This window comes from Bicyclus anynana, chromosome 2 (genome assembly GCF_947172395.1).
Source record: "Bicyclus anynana chromosome 2, ilBicAnyn1.1, whole genome shotgun sequence".
Taxonomy (NCBI): domain Eukaryota; kingdom Metazoa; phylum Arthropoda; class Insecta; order Lepidoptera; family Nymphalidae; genus Bicyclus; species Bicyclus anynana.
In genome coordinates, this window is record NC_069084.1 from 1,118,074 (window position 1) to 1,144,515 (window position 26,442).

At 37.0% G+C, this 26,442-nt stretch overlaps 2 protein-coding genes across 2 annotated transcripts in view; both read right to left on the reverse strand.

Annotated features, from left to right (window-relative positions):
* Positions 1-26,442, reverse strand: part of LOC112047351 (probable 39S ribosomal protein L24, mitochondrial) — a 503,102-nt gene that overhangs the window by 34,780 nt on the left and 441,880 nt on the right. The window lies entirely within an intron of this gene.
* Positions 381-25,607, reverse strand: LOC112047328 (axoneme-associated protein mst101(2)). The gene is made up of 21 exons (XM_024084419.2): positions 25,427-25,607; positions 25,175-25,286; positions 23,960-24,153; positions 21,131-21,245; positions 20,394-20,540; positions 19,994-20,128; positions 18,416-18,519; positions 17,580-17,643; positions 16,966-17,020; positions 15,702-16,194; positions 14,475-14,574; positions 14,129-14,234; positions 13,590-13,674; positions 13,194-13,301; positions 11,300-11,469; positions 9,300-9,453; positions 8,513-8,652; positions 7,739-7,839; positions 7,219-7,349; positions 4,782-4,997; positions 381-2,203 (listed from the first exon to the last, which is right to left on the reverse strand). Exons 1-20 carry the CDS (start codon positions 25,511-25,513, stop codon positions 4,812-4,814), a joined length of 2,787 nt encoding a protein of 928 aa, XP_023940187.2. The 5' UTR covers positions 25,514-25,607; the 3' UTR covers positions 381-2,203; positions 4,782-4,811.

The following is a 26,442-nucleotide window of genomic DNA, read 5'->3' on the forward strand; positions in this document are numbered from 1 at the left end:
AGTCTCCTCTCAGAATGAGAGGGGTTAGACCAATATTCCACCATGCTGGCCCAATACGGATTGGCTGACTTCACACATGCAGAGAAGTGAGAAAATTCTCACGTATAAAAAAACATCCTGAAGAAACTTTCAAGATGTTTCCTTCATCGTTTGAAACACGTGACATTGAATTTTTTAAAATGCACACAACTGAAAAATTGGAGGTGCATGCCCCCGACCGGATTCGAACCCACACCTTCCGGAATCGGGGGCAGAGGTCATATCCACTGTGCTATCTCGCAGCTTAATTATACTCAAACATGTTTACATATATGTTTATTCAGGAAATACCCTTAATTTCAGCTAATTTTCTTAATATTAGGAATTTAAATGAAAATCTCTTTACACTTTATGTAAATTTTATTATATTTAACCAGTCTTATATTATACAAAGTCTTAATATTATACAGAATGGAGTGATATTGTCACATTTGGTGTCCATATTACCAAGATTATTTTACATTGTCAATGTTTAGTAACTTTATTCTTTATTTCATTCTCAAGAACTTTGTTTCGCCAAACACGAATTGGACTTAAGTTTGGACAGAGGCAGTTTAGTTCTGAATAATTATTTTAAAATAAAATAAATCTAAGACTAATTTTGAGAAACATCAGAAACAAAATAATAATAATAGATTAACACAAACTTAAATACATTCAAAACGGGGTCTGCGAGAAACTAACTTTTAACATACATATTTAAAGAGACAATAAATAACAATGTGACCAAATTAATTCTCTTAATTTTACTAAACTAAAAAATTGAGGAGCTCGACAAATGCGCTTTGGCAAATATCCTTGTGGGAATGCTTGTATGGAGGACTTGCGGTGTCTAAGGTAATCTATGATTACGCCCAATGATGTTAAATACTTTTAGATGTGTTACTAGATCATAAAAAATGAGGTGCTCAAAGAGGAAATTTCCACATCTCAATGTTAGTTGTGGTCAACAACGAACGTTGTTTAAACAAATAATACCTAAATATCGTCTATAATGTCAAGTTGTGTGTTCAGGAAGTGTAAAAACTATATACATAAATATAAAATGGAATTGAAGGCAAAATTGTGCATGTGTGCGCTCAGTATATTAGCCTATTATTCAGATCACTTTTTGCGGTGATTTTGTAGGGAGGCAACCGATCTATAGTATAAAATGATCATTGATTACGCTACATTATTATTAGGACACCCATCCACCCTTGCAACAAATCATAATTATGTGATATTCCCATTTTCGTGGACATTATACATTTATTAAACCAGCATATAAAATAAATAAAAAAATTTGGGTCTAGTCCATGACATACTAATAAGATTTTTTAGATCAGATAATTTATATTGAATAATAATAATTAATCTAATATTATTAACTAATTTTTTTAAACAAACAAAACATTTAATGGTCAACGCACACTGGCAGACCACAGGGTAGAGCATCGAAGAGGATTTGCAACAAAATATTGTTAATGAGCGTTAAAATATTTACCCTATTTCGATTTTTTTAGGAACTAAGTTTATTTGATTTTTATCCTCTGCCGTCCCCAGTTTGTGAAGACTATTACGCAACTTACACGAAATTTACTAAAACACTAGTGATGTAACACACTTCACGTAAAATCTAATGTTATACTTTACGCTAACGCTCCTGGCAAGTGGGGCCGTCAACCATTTAAGGTTGTGCTTACACCGAAGTAGTCGATACTTTAAGTACCTACTTATAAAATTACACATTTAAAATAGTTGTATTTTTTTCTTTTTCAAACACCACTGCACATGCCAGGAGCAATTAGTACAGTATTTTGAATGGTCTTAAACACATTTATACTGTCGAAACTTTCGATTAGAAAAAATCTATTAACAAATTGAATATAACAATAAGTTTCAAAATAAAAAAAAAAATTGCTTGGTCGCGTTATGATTAAGTATAAATTTGGTCCTTCGAAACCACATTGGATGTAGCGACCTACGTCGTCGCCTACGTAATTTCTACCATTAATAATAATAATATTGTACTCTAGCTTTAATAATAAAATAAAGTCTATAGAATAACGTTTACTGAATGTCATGATAAAATAATAATTCATGATCATAATACAACACTAATTACAGTAAAAACACTATATACAATTCGCCGCCCGCGACGGTGTACTCATGCTCAGGCTTTCTGTAAAAAAGAAAATAATCTTCAGTATGATCTTATCTCTTAGACCAATTATTGTGTAGGACTTGCCTCGCTAGACGTTACTTTTCAGCCAAAACAATCAGATCAACGATCTAATGCGATTATAAAAACTATCTCTATAGTATCGATGTTTCATAGTTATAAATAAATAAAATAAATAAAATCTTTATTCACCAAAAAAATATACATAAAACCATAACATTGCCTGTGGTCTCCACACTAGATTGATCTGTATCGTGGAGACCAGGGAGGATTTTCTAATGTTTTCCGTTGGACTAGAACTAATTACAAAAAGAAATACATTACAAAAAAGAAAAGTAAAGTAAAACAGTAAGCAGAAACGTTAGATAGGTGTACACAATTATTTTAGCTTATTTCATATTTGCATTGAGTAATTCTTCAGTGTCTGTATAAGTTAAACTTTTTAACCAATTAGTTATTGTTAGACTTGCCTGATTTACTGAGAGGTTGCAAAGATCACAGGACCTTGCAACAAAGTTGTAGACTTTTGCATCGACATATGGTGTGAATCGTCGAGCGAACTCAGTTTTCGCAATTGGGAGATTGACCTTGACTATTCTTTTTCCAAATACCTTTTTTACATTTGGGGATTGTAGCAATTGTCTATGTTTTGACAAAGCTGCTTTTAATATAAAGAGTTGACGAACTGTAAGCACCCCACTATCTTTATGTAGTAGTGCGGTTGAATATTTGTATGGTTTTTTTAGCATTACTTTTAATACTGATCGTTGAGCTCTCTCTAGATCTATTAAAATTGTCTTTGCTGCACTTCCCCAAGATAGAATGCAATAGTTAAGAAGCGACTGGCATAATGAAGTGTATACTAATGTTAGGGTTGACGCGTTCGCTATATCGCGTATTTTTTTCATTATACCGATGATTTTTCTGACTCGTTTAGAAAGGAAAGCAATGTGTGGTCTGAAGGAGAGCTTATTATCGATCTGGATCCCAAGATATTTAATGACGTCGACCTGACCAATTTCATCACAAGCACACTGAGCCGTTATGTGGCGTTTTGCATTTGTTACGCCACAACTGTGGATCTTAAGGCCATTGTTTCGTTTTTTGGGAGCGGAAGCTGCAGTTTTATGAAAGCACAGGTATTTTGTTTTGTCTATATTCAGCGTCAGTAAATTGTGGCTAAGCCAATTCGATAAAGCAGATATTCCCGACTGTGCATTTCGATAAGTTTCTTCCCAAGTTATACCATGGAATAGTAAGGCAGTATCATCGGCGTAACAGATGATGTCAGCGTTCTTGAGTGGTATACTGTGTATATCGTTAATATATAATATAAATAGCGTCGGTCCGATTATGCTACCTTGAGGTACACCAAAATTGATACTTTGCACGTCACTTTTTAAATTAGATATTTTTGTACACTGCTTTCTGTTGGTTAAGTAACTTTTAAACCACTCAAGTGGTATGCCTCTTATACTGTTGCATTCGAGTTTTCTTAGTAAAACCGGGATGGACACAGTATCAAAGGCCTTTGCCAAGTCCAGGAATAAACCTATGCAACCTTTTTGCTGGTCGAGATGGGCAGATACAGTAGATGTTAGAAGACGGACAGCATCCTCCGCAGATTTATTATGCCTAAACCCAAATTGCCTCCCTGATAGTATGTTATGGGACTCTAAGTAAGACATAAGTCTCTTGTTAACTATTTTTTCCAACAATTTGGAGAAGGTTCCAAGCAATGATATGGGTCGATAGTTTTCAGGCTTGTCTTTGGGGCCAGCTTTATATATTGGGCTTACCAATGCTATTTTCCACTCTTCGGGAAATACACCTGTGCTTAAGCTTAAGTTAAATGGTAAAATGTAAAATGGTAGTTAGTGGGTCAATTATTTCTTTAGCCGTTTGTTTAACAAGTTCGTTGTTTATTTCGTCATAGCCTGAAGCTTTCCCATTCTGGAGTTGTGAAATAAGTGCTTCTACTTCATAATTGTCTGTAGGGGTCATAAAAAAGGAATCACGTGTAGAGTGATTTTGTTTTATGTTAGTTGCTATAGACTCTTCGGTTTCACCAATATTTGATAGTATATTATTTGCTAAATGTTGTCCTAATGTTGAGAAATAGTTATTACATGAGTTGAGAGATTGTGTTTTTTGTGTGGTTCCGAGAAGTTCATCTATTTTAGTGTGAGAATCGTGTTGTTTAGAAGTCCCTATGCCTTGCAGTGGACGTCCATCAGCTGATATGATTTAGCTTAGCATTCCATGGATTCACGGGTGCGGGTGCCGGGTCCATCGCGTGTTAGAGAGAAGAACTCCGAGCAGAGTCCTGAGCTTGTGACTACAGGATGTAGGGTTAAGGAATTCCTTGACGATCCATCAACACTCCTCGTTCTCTGCTATTATTGTTCTCCCAGCCTAGTCAAATTTGATAAGATCCTATTTGATTAGAGCAGGTTTGGATACTCGTTCTAATATAGAATTAGTTGCACATCCTTGGCCTTTAAGCAAGTTATAGAGATTTTGCTGGTTTGTTTTTCACACGCATACGGTAGTACGTTTTGTTTCATGTTCGACTTGCCTGGCGCGTGTGTGTGCGTGCGTGTGCGCGTCACTCGTGCAGCACGGGCAGGCGCGGCGGCGTGTTCCACACGGCGGAGGAGGTGCGCTTGAGGCGCGCGCGCTCGATGGCAGGGAAGATGTCGCGCAGGTCGGGCGTCTGCGGCCGCATCTGGAACAGCGCCGCCACCAGCGCGCCCGGCACGCGTTCCTGCACCGCCAGCTGGTGCCGCCGACCCTGCACAACAACATTTATACATTACAACTTTTTGAACAAGTATATGGAATCAGCAAGTCTCTGCGCCACGGAGATAAATTCATGCTTACCCCGTTTTGCGTGGAAGAAACGAACTGTAACATCGGATACTTGTTGAATAGGCTACTCGTCTGCTGTACAAAACTAAGAAGATTTTTTGCATACAGGCAGTTTAGATGCCTAGATACTCTAATCACATTTTTATAAAACAAAATTGTATTTTTATCACATCACCGCAAACACCAATCATAGAATGTAACGTCATTCGCTACAAGGTATCGGTTTGTGATTGGCGCTTGTGGTGACGTGATATATCACATCACTGCAAACGCCAATCATGCTGTTATCTCTATGAATGACGTCACTTGCTAATGTGTTGTGTTTCGTAATTATAATATTTTTATAAAACAAAATTGTACTTTAACCACATCACCGTAAACACCAATCATAAACTGTAACCTCAGAATACAGAAAACCACCAGAAGGAATGATAGCGCAAAGAAGTGAAGCCATTTAAACTACACATTTTACGATTACTCACTCTGTGTTTGTCGTGTTGTTTGACGTGCTATACAGGTGACAAATTTAATTAAATTAAGCCGTCTTGTGCTATTCCTTCGTGTAAAAATGCCGTTGGTAAAAAAAAGAAACTGAATAGGATCACATTTCACGTGTAAGTAGCACAAATAAATATTCTTATGTTAAAATAATGAATAATTTTTACGTGAATTTAGTTGTCATAGAAACCAATGACTTCATTTCAAGTGTTGCCAATGTAATTGTTTTGATTTTCCCTACTTTTAATTTCAATTCAAGGATTTATTATTTATGTAAAATATTAATCAACTAAATAGGTAGGCATAGGTTCCGGCAATTAAGTTGAAATAAAATTGTGGTAATCAGCGCAGATAAAGAAAGTGTAAAATAATCTTAAAGCTTTAAAATTTTACAAATAACAATGGCGTGCTATATTATAATAAGTTCGTTCGTTCTTGTCTGTTTGTGTGTTTGTTTGCACATTTGTTTGTTTTCGTGTGCTTGTTTGGTCTTTCGTTTGTTTGTGTACCTACTTGTTTGCTTGTTTGTTTGAGCAAGAGGATTAAATAAAATATTTTTATCTTCAAAACACATTCTTAAAAGATATTAAACCAATTCAATGGCCTTATTTATACTTGAATTTTAAGAGACATAAAAATTAGAGAAATAAGACGAGATAATAATATCTGTGCACACGATTGAAATACATATTTATAATAATAATATAATATAATTATATGGAATATATAAAATTATTATTGTAAATATGTATTTCTTTAGTTTGTTAGTTGATAAGTTTTATAATAACCGTCTTATTATATCTGTTATTTATTTGTCCTTGTCTTAAATTTTTTAGAGTTCATTTTCTTGCTGACTCTTAGCAATCACTAGAAAACTGGTCCCACTGTTTTTATTATTTACCATACAAGTTAACATTTAATGTGATGAACTGTACACTTATTGTTTTCCTTTTAACATTATAAATTTTTACCACAAAATAGGGAAAAATTTAACAGCTTCATGTACTAGCAACATTACGCGGGTGAGAATTGCGACGAGTGCAGGCTGTTGTGTACAATTTTTGGACACACTGCGCACTATAGAATGACATCTAAACGTGGCTTCTGGTGGTTTTCTGTATTCTGAGACTGTAACGTCATTCGCTACAAGGCATCGGTTTGTGATTGGCGCTAACGCCAATCACGCTGATATCTCTATGAATGACGTCACTTGCTAATGTGTTGTCGGCTTCAGTTTCGGCGGCAAAAATTTTACGTAGATATTTTTTCATTCATATTAAATTTTTTACTGGTTATTATTGACGGGACAAAATAAAATATAGCTTATATTACTTCCGAAATTCAGTTTAAACACTGTTTTCGAGATCATAACTGGAATTCAACAAGTATCCGATTTTACAGGTTGTTTCTTTCTCGCACATGCAAATTGTGGAACCATCTTTAAGCTGCAATATTTCTACACAATTATAATATGGGGTATTTCAAAAGATTTCAAACCTCAGATCGCTTCGAGTTCTTTGACTTGGAACGCAAAACTGACAACAATAGGAAGTTTGCACGAAACGAAGTTGAACAATTGTATTCAATTAGCTTTGATCAAGTTCGCGATTAATGGGGGTCTACTGTGACCATCCGTGTCGACTCACCTTGGAGGTGGACCAGGCGGGCGCGGGGAAGGCGGGCCCCTCGTCCTCCTCGTCAGAGTGCAGGTACTGGAAGCCGTCCTGCATGTGCACGGGGTCGGGCGCGTAGTGGCTCGGCGCCTTGCTCGGCGTGTCTGCGAACAACATCATGATTAATGACTCAAATACCTGACCGTGTATACTGCGTCAGGCGGTGCACGTAGGATTTTGTGACTTACAAACACCAAAGTCGTGAGCCATCTGTATTCAACTAATCCACATTGTAGCTAGAAAGCTGGTCGATATTTTTGGGTAGGTATTTGAGACTGAATATGTCAGTTGAGTCTTTTAATTTTATTGCAAAATAAAGTGTCAAAGAATTGACTATTCTATCTGGCCTTTTGCTTTTTTACAAATTTAAAGATAAAAAAAAATCACATTGTTCAAGGATATTTTTGATTTAGCACACTATTCCTCAGCTAATACTCAAGTTTAGTATTTAGTCAACGAAAATTGTCACTTATTAATAAAATAAATGACTTACTTCTCTCATTTTCCCTTTTTTGTTTCAACTTCTGTTTCTCCATAAACTCTTTGCGTTTCCTCTCGATCTCTCTCTCTTCCAAGGCAGCTTCTCTTTTTAAGCTACAAAAAAAAGATAACATTTATTCTCAAACTGTCTACAGTGACTAACTTGTACGGTTACCAACGACAGAAAGACAAATGTCTACCAATAGCGATAATTTTCGACTCTGTTGTTATTGGTCGATGTTTGTCTCTCTTTTCGAGGTGTCGTGATGCGACCATAGGCTCACTGGGTTGGACCATGAAATATTGGATTCGTGTTTTGTTTTCTCAAAATATAAAAAAATAATTAATAGCAGCCAAACCAAGTAGACAGATTGTAATACATTTAAAACATTAAAGAAAAACGTTGGAACGTCCACACTTTTTTTTTCTTCCTGGTCACCCTAAGATTTTTCAAAACTATACAAATTACGGGACATCCTGTATGTGTACGTCTATTCATTATTGCCCAATCAAATGGGTTATTGTGTAACTTGATCAGATTCATTTAAGCCTCCGTGGCGCAGTGGTACGCGCGGTGGATTTACAAGACGGAGGTCCTGGGTTCGATCCCCGGCTGGGCCGATTGAGGTTTTTCTAATAGACCCAGGTCGAATAATCCCTCTTCGGCCGTCGATATTTTGGGTTCGGCGCTGTTACACGATAATACATCGTTTTGTTTGCATGTCGTCTGTCACATGTTAGGCCTACAGATGAGATGGTAAGTAAATAGAAAAAGTAATCTCCTCACGTTTCAGCCTCCTCTTGCGCTTTCTTCCTGGCAGCTTCCGCTCTGCGTTGCTCCTCCGCCAGCCGCTGCTGCCTCGCCTGCTCCTCTGCGCGTCTCCTCTCTTCTGTTTCTGCCACTTTCCGCGCTGTTTCTTGCTTTTTCTGTGTGTAAAATAAATAAAATTTTGTTAAAGTTAAATTTTATTTTTTAAAAATACCACAGAAATAATGGATTTTTCCGGGATAAAATATGTTCGGCTCCAAAGTCCAATAATTAATCTCTATTACCAAATTTAATCCGAATTGGTTTAGTTTTGCAATAAAAAGGCAACAGACAGACATACTTATTTTAGTATTTATAACATATTGATAGCTTCGTTCAAATCATCACCAATCAATCTATGTCTCGAGTTAACACTTGGACGGGGAATCGCGATTTTTTGCGTAGTATAGTGTGTGAGCAAACTGGACAATGTAGCAGCAGCGCGAGCAGCTTCTAAATCACTAACGTGGCTAGCAGCGTGGACACCGTCACGCTGCTAGCTACGTTAGTGATTTTGTGCAATAATGTTTTGTTGTAATTATAAATAATATTTTGTGTAGTAATTATTGATAATAACTTGTTCAGTGAGGGCATGGAGACCATGTCGGGCAGGGGAGGTGAGTGTCAATGCATTCTTCCCTCAAACCTCAAGGTCACAAGTCGTGGGACCTGCTCGAGGTGTTTCCTCTACCACAAAAGGATGGTACAATCACTGTCGCTGCTACCCGTCACACAACTGTGTGGCTACAGTGTAGAGAGTGCTCACCCTCTCGACCTCCTTGAGCCTCTCCATCTTGCCGAGGTCCGCGTGCGCCTGCTTCTCCATGCGCTCGCGCGCCGCCGCCTCCATGGCCGCGCGCCGCTCCCTCTCCGCCGCCAGTCGCGCCGCGGCCGCCGCCGCCATCTTGTCTTCCCGTTTTCTGCAACACAAATCACACTATAGCTTGGCAAATTCGTTTGTAACACTCCCGATGGCCCGCGGGGGCCGGGAGGGACGAACTTGCCGAGCTATATGCAACTTATCTGTTGCTATGTTCTGCTGCAAAGTACATTAACATGTTGACTATGTTACGATGGCGTAGGAACTTTTTTTTCGACATCTTATATTCTGTAAAGTGTGATTAATATACCGACAAAATTATTTTTTATTTCAAGAAAATTACTCGATCACAACTAAATTTAAAGAGAGCAAGAATGCTGTTTGATATTTACAATTGTTTTTTTTGCAAGAAAATAATATTCTTTTAATAATCTCGTCATTCGTCCATCGAATTTTACTGCCCATATTTTTTCATACCTAGGGAGGAAAGTCATATTACTAGAAAAATGTTGAATGTGCAAGTGGAAGGAGATAAGAGGAGAGGAAGGCCAAAGAAGAGATGGTTGGATTGTGTGAAAGGGGACATGTGTGTAAATGGAGTGGATAATGTGTTGACGAGTAATAGAGACAAATGGAAAAGATATTTTTCATTTCTCATACTCGGAAAGTAGTGTTGTTTTGATCTGAGTATTGGGTGGAAAATGCTGCTTCCCTACACAGGGAGGGAATAACTCATACAAATTACTTCCCACCTAAGGGCCGGAATGAACTTTAAAAATAGAACTGCTGTCATTAGCTGTGAAGAGTTTTATTTTTTTTTTTAATTTGTCCCCAACTAAAATCAGGGACAGGCAAAGATCGTTGACCATACAGCCTATTCAGAGGTCAATGAAGTTCTAGAGGAAAACTTTTATGTAAAAAGTAAAGTAATTATAAAAAAAATGCTACGGCCATGTGAGTTTCTAAACAGCCAGTGTAAATTTAGCGCAAATTTCTTAATCGGAATAAGCCGCAACAATAATGTGTTGAGTTCCCTAAATAAAATTTGAAAAGTCGACATAAATTGGCGGGATACTAATTTATTACATAACAGTGACGGAGTTAAAAAAAATAGATAATGGTTAAAAAATATAATGACAATTAATTTTAAATATTATATATTATATATGAATTTTGTCTAAAGTTATTTCCGAATGACTATTTGCCGTCTCATTTCTTCTCGCGCTTTCTCTCTTTCTCTCTCCCCAAGATGGTGGATTACATAAACAAGACGTTTTAAGGTGCATAGTGCTATCTATAGGTTAATTTAAAAAAAAAAACATACATACAGCCGAACGTAGAACCTCCTCCTTTTTGGAAGTCGGTTAAAAAACATACAAACGTGAACCAGTAATTTTATATTGAAATAAGCAATATAGCTATTCCACCAAAGGAAAAGTGAATTCTATAACATTAGTGGTTCTTCGATTAGGATGTAACGAGATTTTTACGTAAGTCATTCTCCTTAGAGAGAGCCGCCTAGCGGGGAGTAGTCACAACGTCGGTAAAGCAGTCGTCCAATTTGACGACTGCTTTACCGACGTTCCAAAAGCGGGCCAAATAAATAGACAATAATTATAATTTCCTCGTTATCGAAATGAAATTTCCTCATATTCGAAATGAAATTTCCTCATATTCGAAATGAAAAGTAGAGTGTTTAACACGGGTAAAAGTATCAATTCCTACTCGGACTATTGCCGCTATTGTCTAAATACCTCGGGAATTGATTCTTTCCACCCTCGGTTAAGAATCTACTATTTCCGACCCCATTTAAGTGGGATAAGGGTAAGGAGATGATGATTTTTTCATACTAGGGGCTATATACATATAAAAAATCGATTGTTATGGAGGAAACTTAAATAAAAACAAAAAAGAAGGGTGGTATTAAAGGCAATGGCAAGTCTCACTTCTTCTGTATCTCCCGCTTGGCCTCCAGCAAGGCCTCCTTCTTCTTCCTGGCGTCCTCCCGCTCGTCCGCCTCGCGCGCGCGGGCGATGCCGCTGAGCTTGGACGCGGACGACGGCACAGCGCGCACGGGCACTGTCACCACGGGCGGCTTGGCGGCTGACTTTGATATCTAACAATAGGAATATGTATTGTTAGCAGTGGCGAAGGATGGAATTTAGACGAAGGTAAACCTGTAAGGACTCGTATATGTGTGTCCGTTACGGCGGCGCGCCCCGCGGTATTCTGATTCAGACTAGATTCAGATAGAATATATCTCCTAGGGTAGCAGAGAGCACGTCGTTAAGTCTAAATTGTATTTACCTTTAATTAATTGTGAATTAAAGACAATAGTACAGTGCAAGTGTTTTTTAATAGTTTACCTTCTGATACCTCTATAGTAAATGCCCTAAAAGCTGTCCTAAAGAAAAAGAAATTCATATAGCGCGATACATACTTGGGTTTCTCATAAGTAGAATTTCTCTAGACACAGTACAATGAATATGCATGGATTAGCTGCCGCCGCGTGGTTCCCGTTCCCGTAGGAATACAGGGATAATGTATAGCCTATAGCCTTCCTCGATAAATGGGCTATCTAACGCTGAAATAATTTTTCAAATCGGACCAGTAGTTCCTGAGATTAGCGCGTTCAATCAAACAAACAAACAAACAAAAAAACAAACAAACTCTTCAGCTTTATAATATTAGTATAGATTTATGAAGGTAACCTGACGGGAATCGGCTTGCGTGTACTCTTTGCCGCTGTTATTTAGCAAACAACTCAGTTGTTTGCTAAATAACAGCGGCAACATAAGCTAAATAACAGCGGCAACATAAGCTAAATAACAGCGGCAACATAAGCTAAATAACAGTGGATTTTAAAAATATGAAAATCAATGTTGAACAAAGATTCTGATTTACCATATTTGTCAGGACAGTTTAAGTAATTAATAAACTTAAAATGTAACCAAAATAAAACAGATTTCACTACTCGAGACAACGAAACATTCTCCCTGCCTAATTCAACGTAATCCAAGAAAAATTACTCTACGAGAGATGTCACTCCCCCTCTCTAACTCCCTACTCTTTACGGAAACAAAATGCGCCACCTAGCGTCGGCACGAGCCAACACGAGATCATGCAAAATCATATCCTTCTCAAGACTATTATTAACTAAAGTATATTTATTTACATAATACACATAACGAGGAGCTTGATACTGGCACTGATAAAAGTGTTTTTCGGATAGCATGGGTACGGTGACAGTTGCCTTATGACGTTCATAATTTGTACTAATATCGTAAATCGTAGCAAATTTTCAATAGTGAAACGAACTTTCACCCATCCTATCTGAGAAGCACTATAGCCATAGCATAGCAGATGACGTCTGCTCTCTCTTTGGGAGTCCAATCATATTTCAAGCAAATTCCCATGAAAAAACTACGAAGGCCTGACTATTGTTCTGTATCACACCGATATTATAAAGGCAAAAGTTTGTGTGTAAGTAAGTTTGTTCCTCCTTTGTGCTGCGGCTACATAAGCGATTTGGTTGGAATTTGGAATGAAAATAAGATTTCACTTTGGATTAACACAGGCTACTTTTCATCCCCGAAAATTCATGGTTCACGCGGGATTTGTGAAATACTGAATTCCACGAGAGCGACCGCTAGTAACAAATGTTCTTAAGTCTGGCAAGTTCATTGATGACACTCCCATGATATGCGGGCGACAGGGGGAAAGACTGTGCGGGAAAGTGAGGTGCATCAGTCGTAGGTTTTTCATTCATCGCTACACGCCCCCTGGCCCGCGCGGAAGTTGCCAAGCTGTAAGGCTATATTGGACACAAGTGAGACTCACGTGCGCTGGTTTCCCGTTGAATATCATGCTGTTCATCTTGCTGAGCGTGTCGCTGGAGAGCAGCACCTTGCTCACCTTGTCCGGTGGAGTGTGCTCGGATTGCTCCTCCTGCTCAACCAAAACAAAACAATACAACTGTTATTTTTTTCATCATCATCATTACTAACCTTACCTAACCTATTTTATCATAACCTTTGGTGGCCTATAAAAATAAATAAAGCAGCGTGCAGGGTTTAAGCACCATATTCCCTGTCCTTAATGGAGGGAGATTTGGTCCTGTAGTGGGGTTTTAAATAAGCTGATAAAGATGGTTACATAATTAAATTGGTTGCAGATAAGCTCTAAAACCCCTGCAACTGCAATGTATCTTTTTCCGAACATCCTGTAGCTTTTTACCTTCTTTGCCATAGCTCGCGTCTTCGTTCTTGTGGCCCTCGACGCCATCTCTTCAAACTGTTGCACTTTCTCCTTCACTGCAGACCTGGAATGTGGTATACTCATTCAATTTTTCATTTATTTTTTATAAATTCCTATAACTTGAAAAATAAAGGGCTATCGTACGAACTTTCAACTCCTGTTTCACCACCTTTATTCTATGATATGTTCTGCTTCAAAAAACAAATCCTCTCTATACTAAAATTCTACAAAATCGGTTTTGTCGTGAATTTTTGCGGACGAATTTTGCGCGTCGCTGTCGTCCGTCAGGTTTGTCGCCTTCGCGTCCGCTAGTGAGTAGTGAGAGACATAGACGGTAGAGCAAGTGACGTCACGACTCACGTGGGCTGCACGACGGGCGGCTTCTTCGGCGGCGTGTCGGCCACCGCGTCGCTGTCGTCCGTCAACAGCGAGTTGTCGTCCGTCAGGTTTGTCGCCTTCGCGTCCGCTAGTGAGTAGTGAGAGACATAGACGGTAGAGCAAGTGACGTCACGACTCACGTGGGCTGCACGACGGGCGGCTTCTTCGGCGGCGTGTCGGCCACCGCGTCGCTGTCGTCCGTCAACAGCGAGTTGTCGTCCGTCAGGTTTGTCGCCTTCGCGTCCACTGGAAACGAACTTACAATGTTAGCTAGAGCGAGTTAATTAAAGAGATTTTAGAACACGATATTATGGAAAACCGTAAAATCTAGACCATTGTTTTTTATAAAAGCTGATATTTTGTAAGTCCTACAACACTACTACAGTACTACCACAGTAACAAGCATAATATTAAGTAAAGTAAAGTAAGGTATCTAAAACTTTATGCACGCCATTGCTGATAATGGTGATGATGATAATTGTTTACCTTTGTCCAGTACCACAGTAGTGTCCCCGGCTAGTGTCGGCTGCTCCAGCACTATGGTCTCGCGACAGTGCTCTATCACCACTGTCTCGTTCATTGCTTGCTGGAACGCAAAACCATTTTTATATGACATGCATAGTGATGTCCTAGATATATTTTTTTAATTAATTTTTTTTTAAATTTATGTTTAAGTGTATTTGCCATATCTTTTTAAAAATAACCAACATTTCCCATTCCGCTCTAGTACTCTGAAAAGACGTGAGTTTGGCTTCTATAACACTGAGCTATTAAAGCTCTAAATTAAGTAGGTATAATTGTGCAAATAAAAAAAGGAAATGCATGTTTGTAAATTAAAAAAAAAATTGTAATCTATCTATCTATCTTTCTTCTATCAGAGAATCAGTTTTTACAAATTTACATTTATTAGTTTGCAAACAATTTTGTCATACATAATTTTTGTGTAACTTAAATACACACACAGGTACAAAAGTTCTCAAAAGGGCTAGTTCTTCCTGTTTTTACCATATTTGTCATACTGCCCAAAACAAACCATTTTATAAATTTGAATCTGACTAGTTCCTGAGATTAGTGCATTCAACCAAACTAACAAACTGTTCGGCTATATAATAGTAGACGACACGCGGTTTCACACACATAGAACACGGTGATAAAATATTGCCTATATTCATTAGGGATAGTGTAGGATTCTAATGGTGAAATAATTTTTCAAATTGGTTCAATAGTTTTAGAGCTTATTAAAAGCAACAAAAAATCCTCCTGGAAATCTGTATTACTTATATATATTATTGTGCCTAGTTCGGACTACTTTAGTGTTTTGGTCGAGTACGAACGATTTTTGGGTTTACCACCTAAAAATAGTTTGTGCTCAACTGGATTTTCCGGGATAAAAAGTAGTCTGTGTGTTAATCCAGGCTATAATATATTTTAATACCAAATTTCAGCTAATTCGGTGCAGTAGTTGAGGCGTGAAAGAGTAACAAACATTCATATCATCAAAATCATTACTTTTCGCAAATCTCGGGAAACCATGGATTTTTTCGGGATAAAAATAGCCTATGTGTTAATCCAGAGTAAAATCTTTTTCCATTCTAAAATTCAGCTAAATCGCTTTAGTAGTAGCGGCGTTATAGAGTAACAAACATCCAAACATTCATACAATCTTTCGCATTTATATTATTAGTAGGATAGGTAGAAAAAGATAAACCTTACCACAGCTTTAGGGGTAAATGGCGCATGATTGTAAACACCATTGGGCAGCACCATAGTCGCATCTAGATCCTTGGATATGGTCACCGTAGTGTCCATGTGAACCACCCTCGTCTTGTCCAACTCAATATTGTCTATGACATCTTCGTTTGTCTCTTTCACATTATTCATCTTGTTTATGGTATTCAATTCTTTCACCTTTTGGTCATCAGTCATTTTACCATTTAACATTTCATGCGTTTCTATATGTTTTTTGTTTTGGTCATCATTATATTTACTTTCCAATTTTGTTGAGTCATAATTGTTGTTCAAATTTTTGGTCTTTTGAGGAATTTTTGTTGTTTTTTCCTTGTTGTTGTTTGAGAATTTTTGTATTAATATTGGTGACTGTGTTTCTGTTTGCGGTAACCTTTCCTCCTGAGGTGATATAACCTCTGGTTGTTTTGAAGTAACCTCCGGTTTCTTTGGTTCCGGTACAATTTCAGTTTCTTTTTCCCTGTTCATACAGATGTTTTACACAATTTTTTATTCATTATCATGACAAAGTTACTGACAGGATTTACAAAATGAATTTAGAGTATTATATTTATAATTAATGACGGAGCTGAAGAGGGGATTTTTGCAGTTACACGAGCACGTCAGATAAACATAAGGGACTATACCTTGCACGTTGTTGAGTACCTCCACAAAGTATGAGCCCTTAATATTAGTGGGTATGTTTAGGGAAAACAAAAAAAAATCAAAATAAGAATGTACAAATGAAATACAAAAATTAACAAATAAATTAAATTAGCATGGCCATCAATGGAAGGCCCCCATGCCTCGGATATCACATTAAGTTGTTGGTCTTTACCATTAACATCTGTGGTTGATTAATATTTCAACATTACCACCCTGAGCCCACCAATCCACACTGGAGTGGTGTGGTGGGCCTTAGCTCCATATCCACTCTTATAAGAAGGGCCTGGTTCTATGATAGGCTGTTAAAATAGGCAGATATTGAAGATTCTCGAGTTATTTTAGTAGCTATAACAGAAGATACGCTTTGGTGCTACTATCTGTGTATTGATCCAATATATTTATTTTATTTAAACTTTAATTTTCATTACAGTTCGTGCGCTATAGCATGGTGCGGGCGACAGATCGTTTCACTCTTGAAAGTTTGTCGCGATTGACGATAATAGTACGTATTATGAACGTCATAAGGCAACTGTCACCCGCACCATGCTACAGCGCACATAGTATAATGTAGTCATGTTATACTCACACTGCCTTCTGTCCTCGTCTTGTGCGTTTTGGTCTTGGTTTCTCGGCCGGTGATGCTGAAAATCATGGAACATTAATTTTGTATCAGTACCATCAATCTCCAATTATAAAGTGGATGCACAATGAGCGGCCAAAAATCGTCCCCACTCAATGAGTGCCAAACACAACTTCTTGGCACTCAATTCAAGTAGTAAGTTTCCAATAGGTTGTTGACACCTGCTTACACCTGATTGGTGGTACTCATTGAGTTTGGCTCCACTATAGATACCAAATATTTGTGTGCTGCACCTTTTGAGCTCTTGGCTGCAATCCTGCTTGACGCCTGTGGAACTTTGTGGAACGCCTAGAAGATGCCTATTAACTCTTGACTTGAAGATACCCATGTTCGTAGGTGGTGGGTGAAAACGGAAGCTGGAAGGGCATTCCAGAACTTCGCAGTGAGGATCAGAACAAGCATGATGGAAGTACTTCCCCAGATAAGTTCAAATAGCACTACTACTTCATTTCTATGTTATAGTAGCATCAATTACATACTAATGAATACTGAATGAACTAATAATATAAAATAGGCGGCGTGAGTCTGACGAATAAAGTCAAAATAAAATGAGCAATTACCTGGTTCACTGTCCGCTGCTGGTTGAGTTTCTCTCTCATCGTCAGACTTCGATACCTCAGTAACCTGCAGCAAAAGGAAGTAAGTTAATTTTATTTTTGAAAATTGCGTTTTTATCGAATTTCCATGTTTGGCTCTAGGGTACAATTCTGACTATATTGTGTGTGTGTTTGTACAAATGTTAATACAAATACTTACTACAAATACAAATACTTTTTTTTTTTGAAAACCTCGAAAACTCTCCCAAATTCAACCCCATCAAACAGGGATAGCCCATCCCCGGCCCAGGCCTACCCTTACCACCCGGCAATTTATTTATATTTAAAAACAATCTGGATAATGCTACTTTAGTAATGAAATCATTACTTCGTTTTACGACATTTTTAATTCATAAAAAAATGTATTTTTCTTCAAGAAACATTACTTTGATTAAGCCAATTATTTAACCAGATCCTTATTTCTACATCATATTATCATCCCCATATAGTTTTATATGTGACGTGTGACGGCCTCCGTGGCGCAGTGGTATGCGCGGTGGATTTACAAAACGGAGGTCCTGGGTTCGACCCCCAGCTGGGCAGATTGAGATTTTCTTAATTGGTCCAAGTCTGGCTTGTTGGACGCATCGGCTAGTTACCACCCTACCGGCAAAGATGTACTGCCGAGCGATTTAGCGTTCCGGTACGATGCCGTGTAGAAACCGAAAGGGGTGTGGATTTTCATCCTCCTAACAAGTTAGCCCGCTTCCATCTTAGACTGCATCATCACTTACCATCGGGTGAGATTGTAGTCAAGCTAACTTAAAAAGAATAAAAAAAAAGTATAAAACGTGGAGTACCTTCTTGGCTCTAGTCCTCTTGGGTCTCTGCTCCGCGGGCGGCGGCTCCTCGCCCTCCGCCTGCTTGGCGCGCGAGCTGGCCCGCGCTGAGCGGTTGGAGGACTCTGGAAGATATAAACTCAATAAGCTAGTTGACACTTTTTTTTAAATGATATTAAATTGTTCATTATCATTGTACTAGATTGATAATTAATTTTTTTGAGAAAATTTTAGTTTTAAAATATTTTTTTGACAATATGAACCAAAACGCATGTCGGTATATGATGGTCTGTATTTCAACTGTTTCATGACGTCACTATAACAGAGCGTAAGACAAAAATAATTAGTTAACAATTAGTTTGATGTTTAGTACATCAAGTAACATTGTAACATCAAAAATGGATGACAGCATTTTTGACATTTACAAAATTTTAAAAAATACACGAGTTTATTAAGTTTTCTATGAAATCCTTAAATTTTATTAATTCATTTCGATATATTTTGGACTTTCGATATATCTTATTCCATGTAGGTACTATGCGAAATTAATATTGTTTATATTTATTTTAATGCGAAAGTAAGTTACATTTTCTCAGCTTAACTACTGAACCAATTTGGATGAAATTTGGTATAAATATAAACTGGACCTTGGAACGGAAAAAATGCTACTCTTTATGTAGGAAAACTCCATGGTTCCAGCGGATTTTGTAAAACCAGAATTTCCATCATTGGTATGTATTCATTCAACTCACTAATATTTCATAAACTATACTATAATTTCATAAACTATCTCTCCAGGAAATTCAATAATAATAGTAGGGGAGCCCGGGATGCTAAATTTGCAGTTACTCGAGCGTCATTGAGACCGATTACATTTGGTAGATTAAATTATAGGAAGAATAAATGGTTATTTACTTTTTCCGCTTTTAGCGGTGGAAAAAAAAACTGCAGACTTTAAAAACAATTTTTATTACTTTGGCTTACTGAAATTGTAAGAAAATTTTAGCGATTAATTAGGAGATTATTTCCTTAAAAATAAGTAAAAAATTAATCGCACTCGTACCTCGAGCACTAAAATATAAGGGTTTAATTTTGTAACTTTGAAACCCTCCCATTTCATTACGTTACGCTCAAATCGTCAGATTTTCGAAATGTGCAGTTTTTAGCTATGAGTATTAATGAAGTTAGTTTTTTTTTTGGTTGCCCTAAACGTACCCACCAATACTAAGGGCTCATACTCGGTGGAGGTACTCGACAAAGTGTAAGGTATAGTCCCTTATGTTTATCTGCCGCGCTCGAGTAACTGCAAAAATCCCCTCTTCGGCTCCTCTACTATAATACCATGGGTACTATCCTACTATCCTCTACTATCCTCTACTATAACACTATAATATATTGTTTGAAAAGTGACGTAATTTTTCACACAACCAATAGAAAAGTGTTTTGAAATTTGTGACGTCGGAGTCCCCGTTTGCTCGTTATTTTCAAAGCTAAAGTGAATTTCTAGAATAGATTTACAATATGGTAAAGTTTCCTAAAATATTCTAGGATGGACGAGTAACGGTATCTAGCTAAATATAAGTCAAGTGATTATGTTACCGTTGATAGCGGGCGCGGGCGCGGTGTCTGTCTGCTTCCTCGTGCGCCTGCTCCGCTGCATGGAGCCTCGAGTGCTGGAGGACTCTTCGTCTGTCGACTCCTCTGACTTCTGCTTCTGTACCGCTTTGCGGGACTCTACATTACAGAATTAAAAAAAAAACAATCTATACTTGAAAAAATATAAATGCCGCCGTACGCCGTAAGGTTGATAATGTGTCTAAAAAGGTGAAGGAAAAACATCTACCAGAGAGTCTTCTTAATTCTCTGCGCGTGTGAAGTCTGCCAATCCACATTGGGCCAGCGTGGTGTACTACTGACCTAACCCCTCTCATTCTGAGAGGAGACTCAAACTCGAACTCGGTTGATAATGATGGTAATGAATGCCAAAAAGGTAACTCACTGGGTCCAGGTTTAGTCGGCGGCGGCATGGCGAGCTCGTCCCTGTCGGGCTCCTGTTTCACCGGCACGTCTGCGGGCAGCGTCGCCTCGGGACTGCTCAGCTCCATCGGCTCGGGCTCGGGGGGATTGGATAGTTTCTCTTGTTTCACTGTTGAGTACAAGAAATTTATTAGCCAGGAGTATTTCAATCGCCCACTAAGGGTCCAGTGGGCTATTGAAATACTCCTGGCTAATAAATATCTTACTATAAATATACTGATGATAATGAATATAGTCGTTATTATTAATGTAATGTTATTAATTCTACGATTACAGGTGGCATTAACATTCATTATTTGCGTTATTGCAAAGTGGAGGTATAATATAGTGTTGGTATAAATAAGAGGGTATTTGATGACTTTAACTCAGTTGTTTGTTAGGCAGCGTAGACACCGTCACGCTGCCAGTCGCGTTAGTGATTTTGTGTTGTAATTATTGTTTATCATAATCTGTTTAGTGTGGGCATGGAGAACATGTTGGGCAGGGAAGATGAGTGTTGGTGCATTCTAAAGTGATCCACTAAACTTACTCTCAAGGTCACAAATCCTAGGACCTGCTCGAGGTGTTTCCTCTACCACAAAATGATGGTACAATCACTGGCGCTGCTACCCGTCACGTTATAGTAAATGAGGAACTGCTTAGTTTATTGCTCTTCTTAGTAGAATCTAATAGCCTATAAGTGAATGTACATATGTGTACCTTGTACAAGGGGCATGGGCTCTGCATTTTCTTTATCATCGTTCTTGCCGCGGCGTCGTCTGCCCTTCTCCGTAGAGGTCTCGCGACGCAGCTTCTGGGTTAGGTTCACATTCACCTGCGGGGAATGTAATGTAATGATAATGATGAAAGCTATCTAAATGTTCTAAACAATCTAATGGATAAAAATAAAAAACGAACATCTTATCCTACTCATTAATTATAAATAAAAACAGCTGAGCAATGGGGTTCCAAGATTTTTATGGGCTCTTTATTTTAAAATTGCTGGAACATGTTGAAACTTATTTAAATCAATTGTAGATAATATTTTGTAGGACATTGTGGCTGTTAAGTTGAATAACCAATAATTAATCAACAGTAAAAAAAGCATTTGGTTAGTAACAACTTTTGATGAACTACTCTCCTCCCAACTTGTATCAATAACGAGGTTATTAAAGTTGTTACTTACCAGCCACAATGTCCTACAAAATTGTGTGGTACATTATCTCGTTCCGACGCACAGAAATTTTAATTTCCTGGTAACTCATTTAGCTATCAGAATCAAGAATTTTCGTAAATAAAAAAGTTGATAGTCTCATAAAAATGAAGCTGCTCACGATAAATTAACTCAGTAATCAGTAAAAATGTTCTACAGCAGACTACATGACATGTATGGCATTCAGTTTATTTATTTAGTCATATTTTCTATAATAAATATTATATTTACGATATTGATTCTGATAGTAGATTTGTAGAAACATATTTTTTTTATTTTTAAAATAATAGTCAGTAATCATCACAGTTCGTGACATGTTTGATTGCTGGTAGTTGTATCTTAAGTAGCTAACTTGCAATCTATATAATCTTGTGAAGAGAAATGGACAAAATTCCAATATATCTTTAACTATGTTGTTATGAAAGTGATGGAATTGGGACAACTCTGACGCCATTGGACTAAATTTTGTCTATATTTCTCTTCACTGATTGCATGTTAAGCACACTTGTTGTCTGTAGAGTTTGATTACTCTATCTCCAATACTACTATACAGACTTCTGTTATCTATACAAGATAAAATAAAACAGAACTGAAAATACATACAATAATAAAGAAAAATTCTAAAAACAACTTCTAATGTTACCCCATCATTTGGAGTCACCAATATGACAGTCTCATTCAACACCTTCAAAGTTCCTCTGATCTGAGACAAAAATGTAACTTGTCAAATTATTTTACTGTTAATAGCTGAGCATTGCACAGTTTAAGAGAACCAACTATAGCATAAGGATAGCATGTAAGCCGTTGGTCTCATTGTATAAGATCTGTATTAAATTATTTCCTTGCTAAACTATTATTACCTATTATTAACTATCATTAATAAGAGTTTGGTTTGGAGTTGTATTTTTTAACATATTAAAGGGGAATGCCCACCAACCCATTCAATGTCGGCCCAGGGAACCCAGGTATACCCCTATAGAGAAGTATAAGAAGATGATAATATGATGTACAAATAAGGATCTGGTTAAATAATTGGCTAAATAGAAGTATGTTTCTTGAAGAAAAATACATTTATTTATTAATGAAGCAAAAAAGTCGCTGACGAATTTTTGAAGGTGTACTATTTTTAGGTACATTTGAAGTTGAATTTTTTTTTTATTACCAACAAGCTCAACAAACAAGAAAACGAACAAACAAAACAATCAGAAGTCTTCAAAAAATATACGATACTCAGGCTGTATAGTCAACAATTTTAGCTTGTGACCATTGTAGACAAATTAAAGATGAATTGAAAATGTTGTTAAACATTGTAGCAAACTTTTTTTGATAAAGTAATGATTTCATTATTAAAGTAAAATTATCAAGATTTTTTTTAGATATAAGTAAGTTGCCGGGCGGTAAGGGAGGCCTGGATCAGAGATAGGCATTCCCCAAAGATATAAAACACTATTCATCCATTAGACAGATGGGAGAAGGTCATTTCACATACAGATCTTCTACAACCAGTAATAATCATAATCTGATAGTGATAGTTAGGTAAATATCTTGGCTTTCTTTGGAGTCACTGTGCAAGTACCAAGGCCATTGTGTGGCAGAGAGAAGTACTAAGCAGAGCCCAGGAAACATTATAATTGTTAGTCTGTTAATCTGTGTTAAATTAAAGCTGTTAATCTAAGCTTTAAATTTCCTCTCCTATAAGGATGGAGGCCTAGACCTATTGTAAGCCATTTAAACAGCCGCTGAGTTATTGAATTAATAACTCTACTACTGTTAAATATTATATTATATTTATAGCATTTCAGATACATTTGCTGTTTAATCATACCAGTCTAATCAAAGCAAATCTAGACCTCTTAGTGTTCATTTACACGAGCAGCAAATGCTACACTGTAATGCATGACTAGTGTGGTAATTACTGGGCAAAACCTTTTAACGGATAGAAAGAAAAAACACCAACACCTAGTAATGCGAGATGCTGGATGCAGACTGCACAAAACAGTGTTGCCTGGAAGTCCTTAAAAGACACCTATGCACAGAAGTGGACGCCCAATGTTGTGATAATGATGACAGACAAATATCTTAGCATTTCATGGATTCACAGTGTGGGTGCTGTGTTCATAATGCGGCAGAGAGTAAAGAACTTCAATTCAAAAAAGTGTAGGATTAAGGAATTTCTTTAAAATTCATTAACACTCTTTATCCCTTTCTTCCTTATCCTACTACCGCAGTGGATAATTGTTATAATAAAATAATTGAATGTTCTAATTAAAGGTAAAAACTGCAAAGTTTTAATTGCAGTTTTTATTTTTTTTAGTAAGCATACAATGTAAACAAACCTGTTTGGAAATATTGCTTTGAGCTTTAACACTAGCATTCCTCTTCTGTCTCTTCTCCTGCTCAGGGCTCTCCATGCCCTCCACTTCATGCTTGCTGCGCTTCTTGGAGCCCCGTCGTCCACCTTCACTTGACGTAGTGTCATTGGAGTCACTGGATTGTTTTGATGCGGGCTCTGGCACTTTAGGAGACTCAGCTGCAATAGGTTAATTTTTACAGGACTTTATGATACTTTATTAGATATCATTCTTGAGGAGAGTTTATAGTGCAATTCATAGATGCAAAAATGCAATCTCTTAGGATTTATTACAACCCTGAATTGGAAAAAGATGGCCTCAGTGGTCCTGGGTTTGATCACTGGCAGTGCTGATTGAGGTTTTCTTAATTGGTCCAGTTCAAGAGGGCGCCGCGAAACGCCTAATAACAAAAGTGATGTTGTGAGTGTTGTTTGCCTAAACAGCCAAAAACGCGAGGTTGTTAAAAAAGAACAAGAAAGAGGGTAAATCGATTCTGCCCCTAACAGCTGATGTCAACTTTGCATCTCTCAACTTCAGTCCCGTCGTGACCACGAGCCATGCAACTGGGTCGAAATGTTGACATTAAAAAATCTCATCAAATATTTGCAGTTCACAACATTGATTTACAGTTCTGGTATGATATCATGTAGAAACCAAAAGGGGCTCGCTTCCATTTTAGATTGCATCATCATCACTACTGTAAGTAGAAATTAAAAAATGAAAATAAAAGAATTGTCCATTTTGAACATAATATATTGCATACTATGAACAAAATCTTCAAGCACCCTACTAGTTTATAGATCCACATGAAGCTATATTACATGCAAAAGCTTTTATAATTCTGTGAGTAAAAACACACTGATCTCAAATCAATATAATCCATGCAATTTTAAACAAACTTCAATCCAATGGCCAGTTTTACTGACAAGACAAGTGTTTGAATTTGTGACAAACATGTTTTCTTTTGGCTTTTTATATACTGTATTGAAAAATAATAATAATTAGGGAATTTTAGGATATGTAGTGATAAAGTTAAAACTGTTTAGCGTTGTTTACTGTAACAGTTGTTAATTTTAAATTCCAATTGTAAGCTTAGATTTTAAGGCATTTACTGGCATGCTGCTTTGAAAAGGCAAACCCAGTAGATATTGTTTATATGATGTAGATTTGGTGGTTTTAAAGAATAATTCAAATACGTACCCTCGTCTTCGTTTATACTCTGAAGGGTTATTTTATCCTTTGGCTTATCCCGCGCTCGCGCCTTGGCATTAGTTAATTCTTCTTCCAACTTATCGAAACATTCAAACATTGCCTGGAAAAGCAAATTTCATACACTAAAACACAATGCACTGTTAATTTTACACTCTTGTTAGCACAAATCACAAAATACGAAGAAATCACTTCCGAACTGTAACTAAAAACTCGTGTTTGTAATCGTTTAAGTCGACATACCTTGAAGTCATCTTTGTTACTGTTTGTATAAGAATTCGATAATGCAATGATTTTCGGAAGGAATTCATGATAATTAAAACTGGACATAATTGAAAAACTACAGCTTCATTAAAAGTTTTTAAATAAATTTGACAGACGATGCTGAAACATTACACAATCGAAAACCGTTTGAAACTTTGAAGTTTGAAATTGAAATGCCAACATTATAAACATACGACCAATAGCATTGCCTGTATAAACCATAGACAAATAATGTTTGCGTTCAACAACGATACAGTAGAAAATAAGTAAATAAATCAAATTGTATTTAAAAATTTGGTTTTATATTAAATATAATAATTTGTCAGTTAACCTCATTAAATATTTATCACGGTCATACAATTTTATATTGAGCTTGAAATAATGGAGCACCCTTGTGGGGCACAATCAGTAGGCGGCACAGAGGAATTAAATATGGAGACGCATCGCATCTGTGCTTTTACGTTTACACATTAGAGTGATTTCAGACTAGCGTATTTTTTTAAATACGCTGTAATGGTCGTTTCAGCATACGGATACGCGCCTACACGCGCGCCACATTCGGCGTGTCGTAACATTAACATTAACGTAACAATTGGTTGAAGGACAAAAAACATTTTTTAATATTCATTTGATTGATAAATAATAATTATAATTATTCTAGCTACGATACGCAATAACATTTTTTTATAATGTTGTTTTTTTAATGATGTTTCTATGAAAATTACCAAGGGAGTAAGATCCCCTTACCCGAGGCAACGAGGCTAAGCCTCGAGGCCCGTACCCCCATCCGGGTTTATCATCTGGGAGATGACTTGCCTGTCATTGGAGGGAAACAATAAAAAATTGTTAATTAAAAAAAAATGTACCTACAATTTTAAATATAAATAAATAGCTGAGAGTGAATTGAAAATTATTAAAACTAAAACCGAACCGTAATAAATGTAAATACCTAATTAATATGAACCTGAGTAAAATATGTATTTAGCTAATATGGA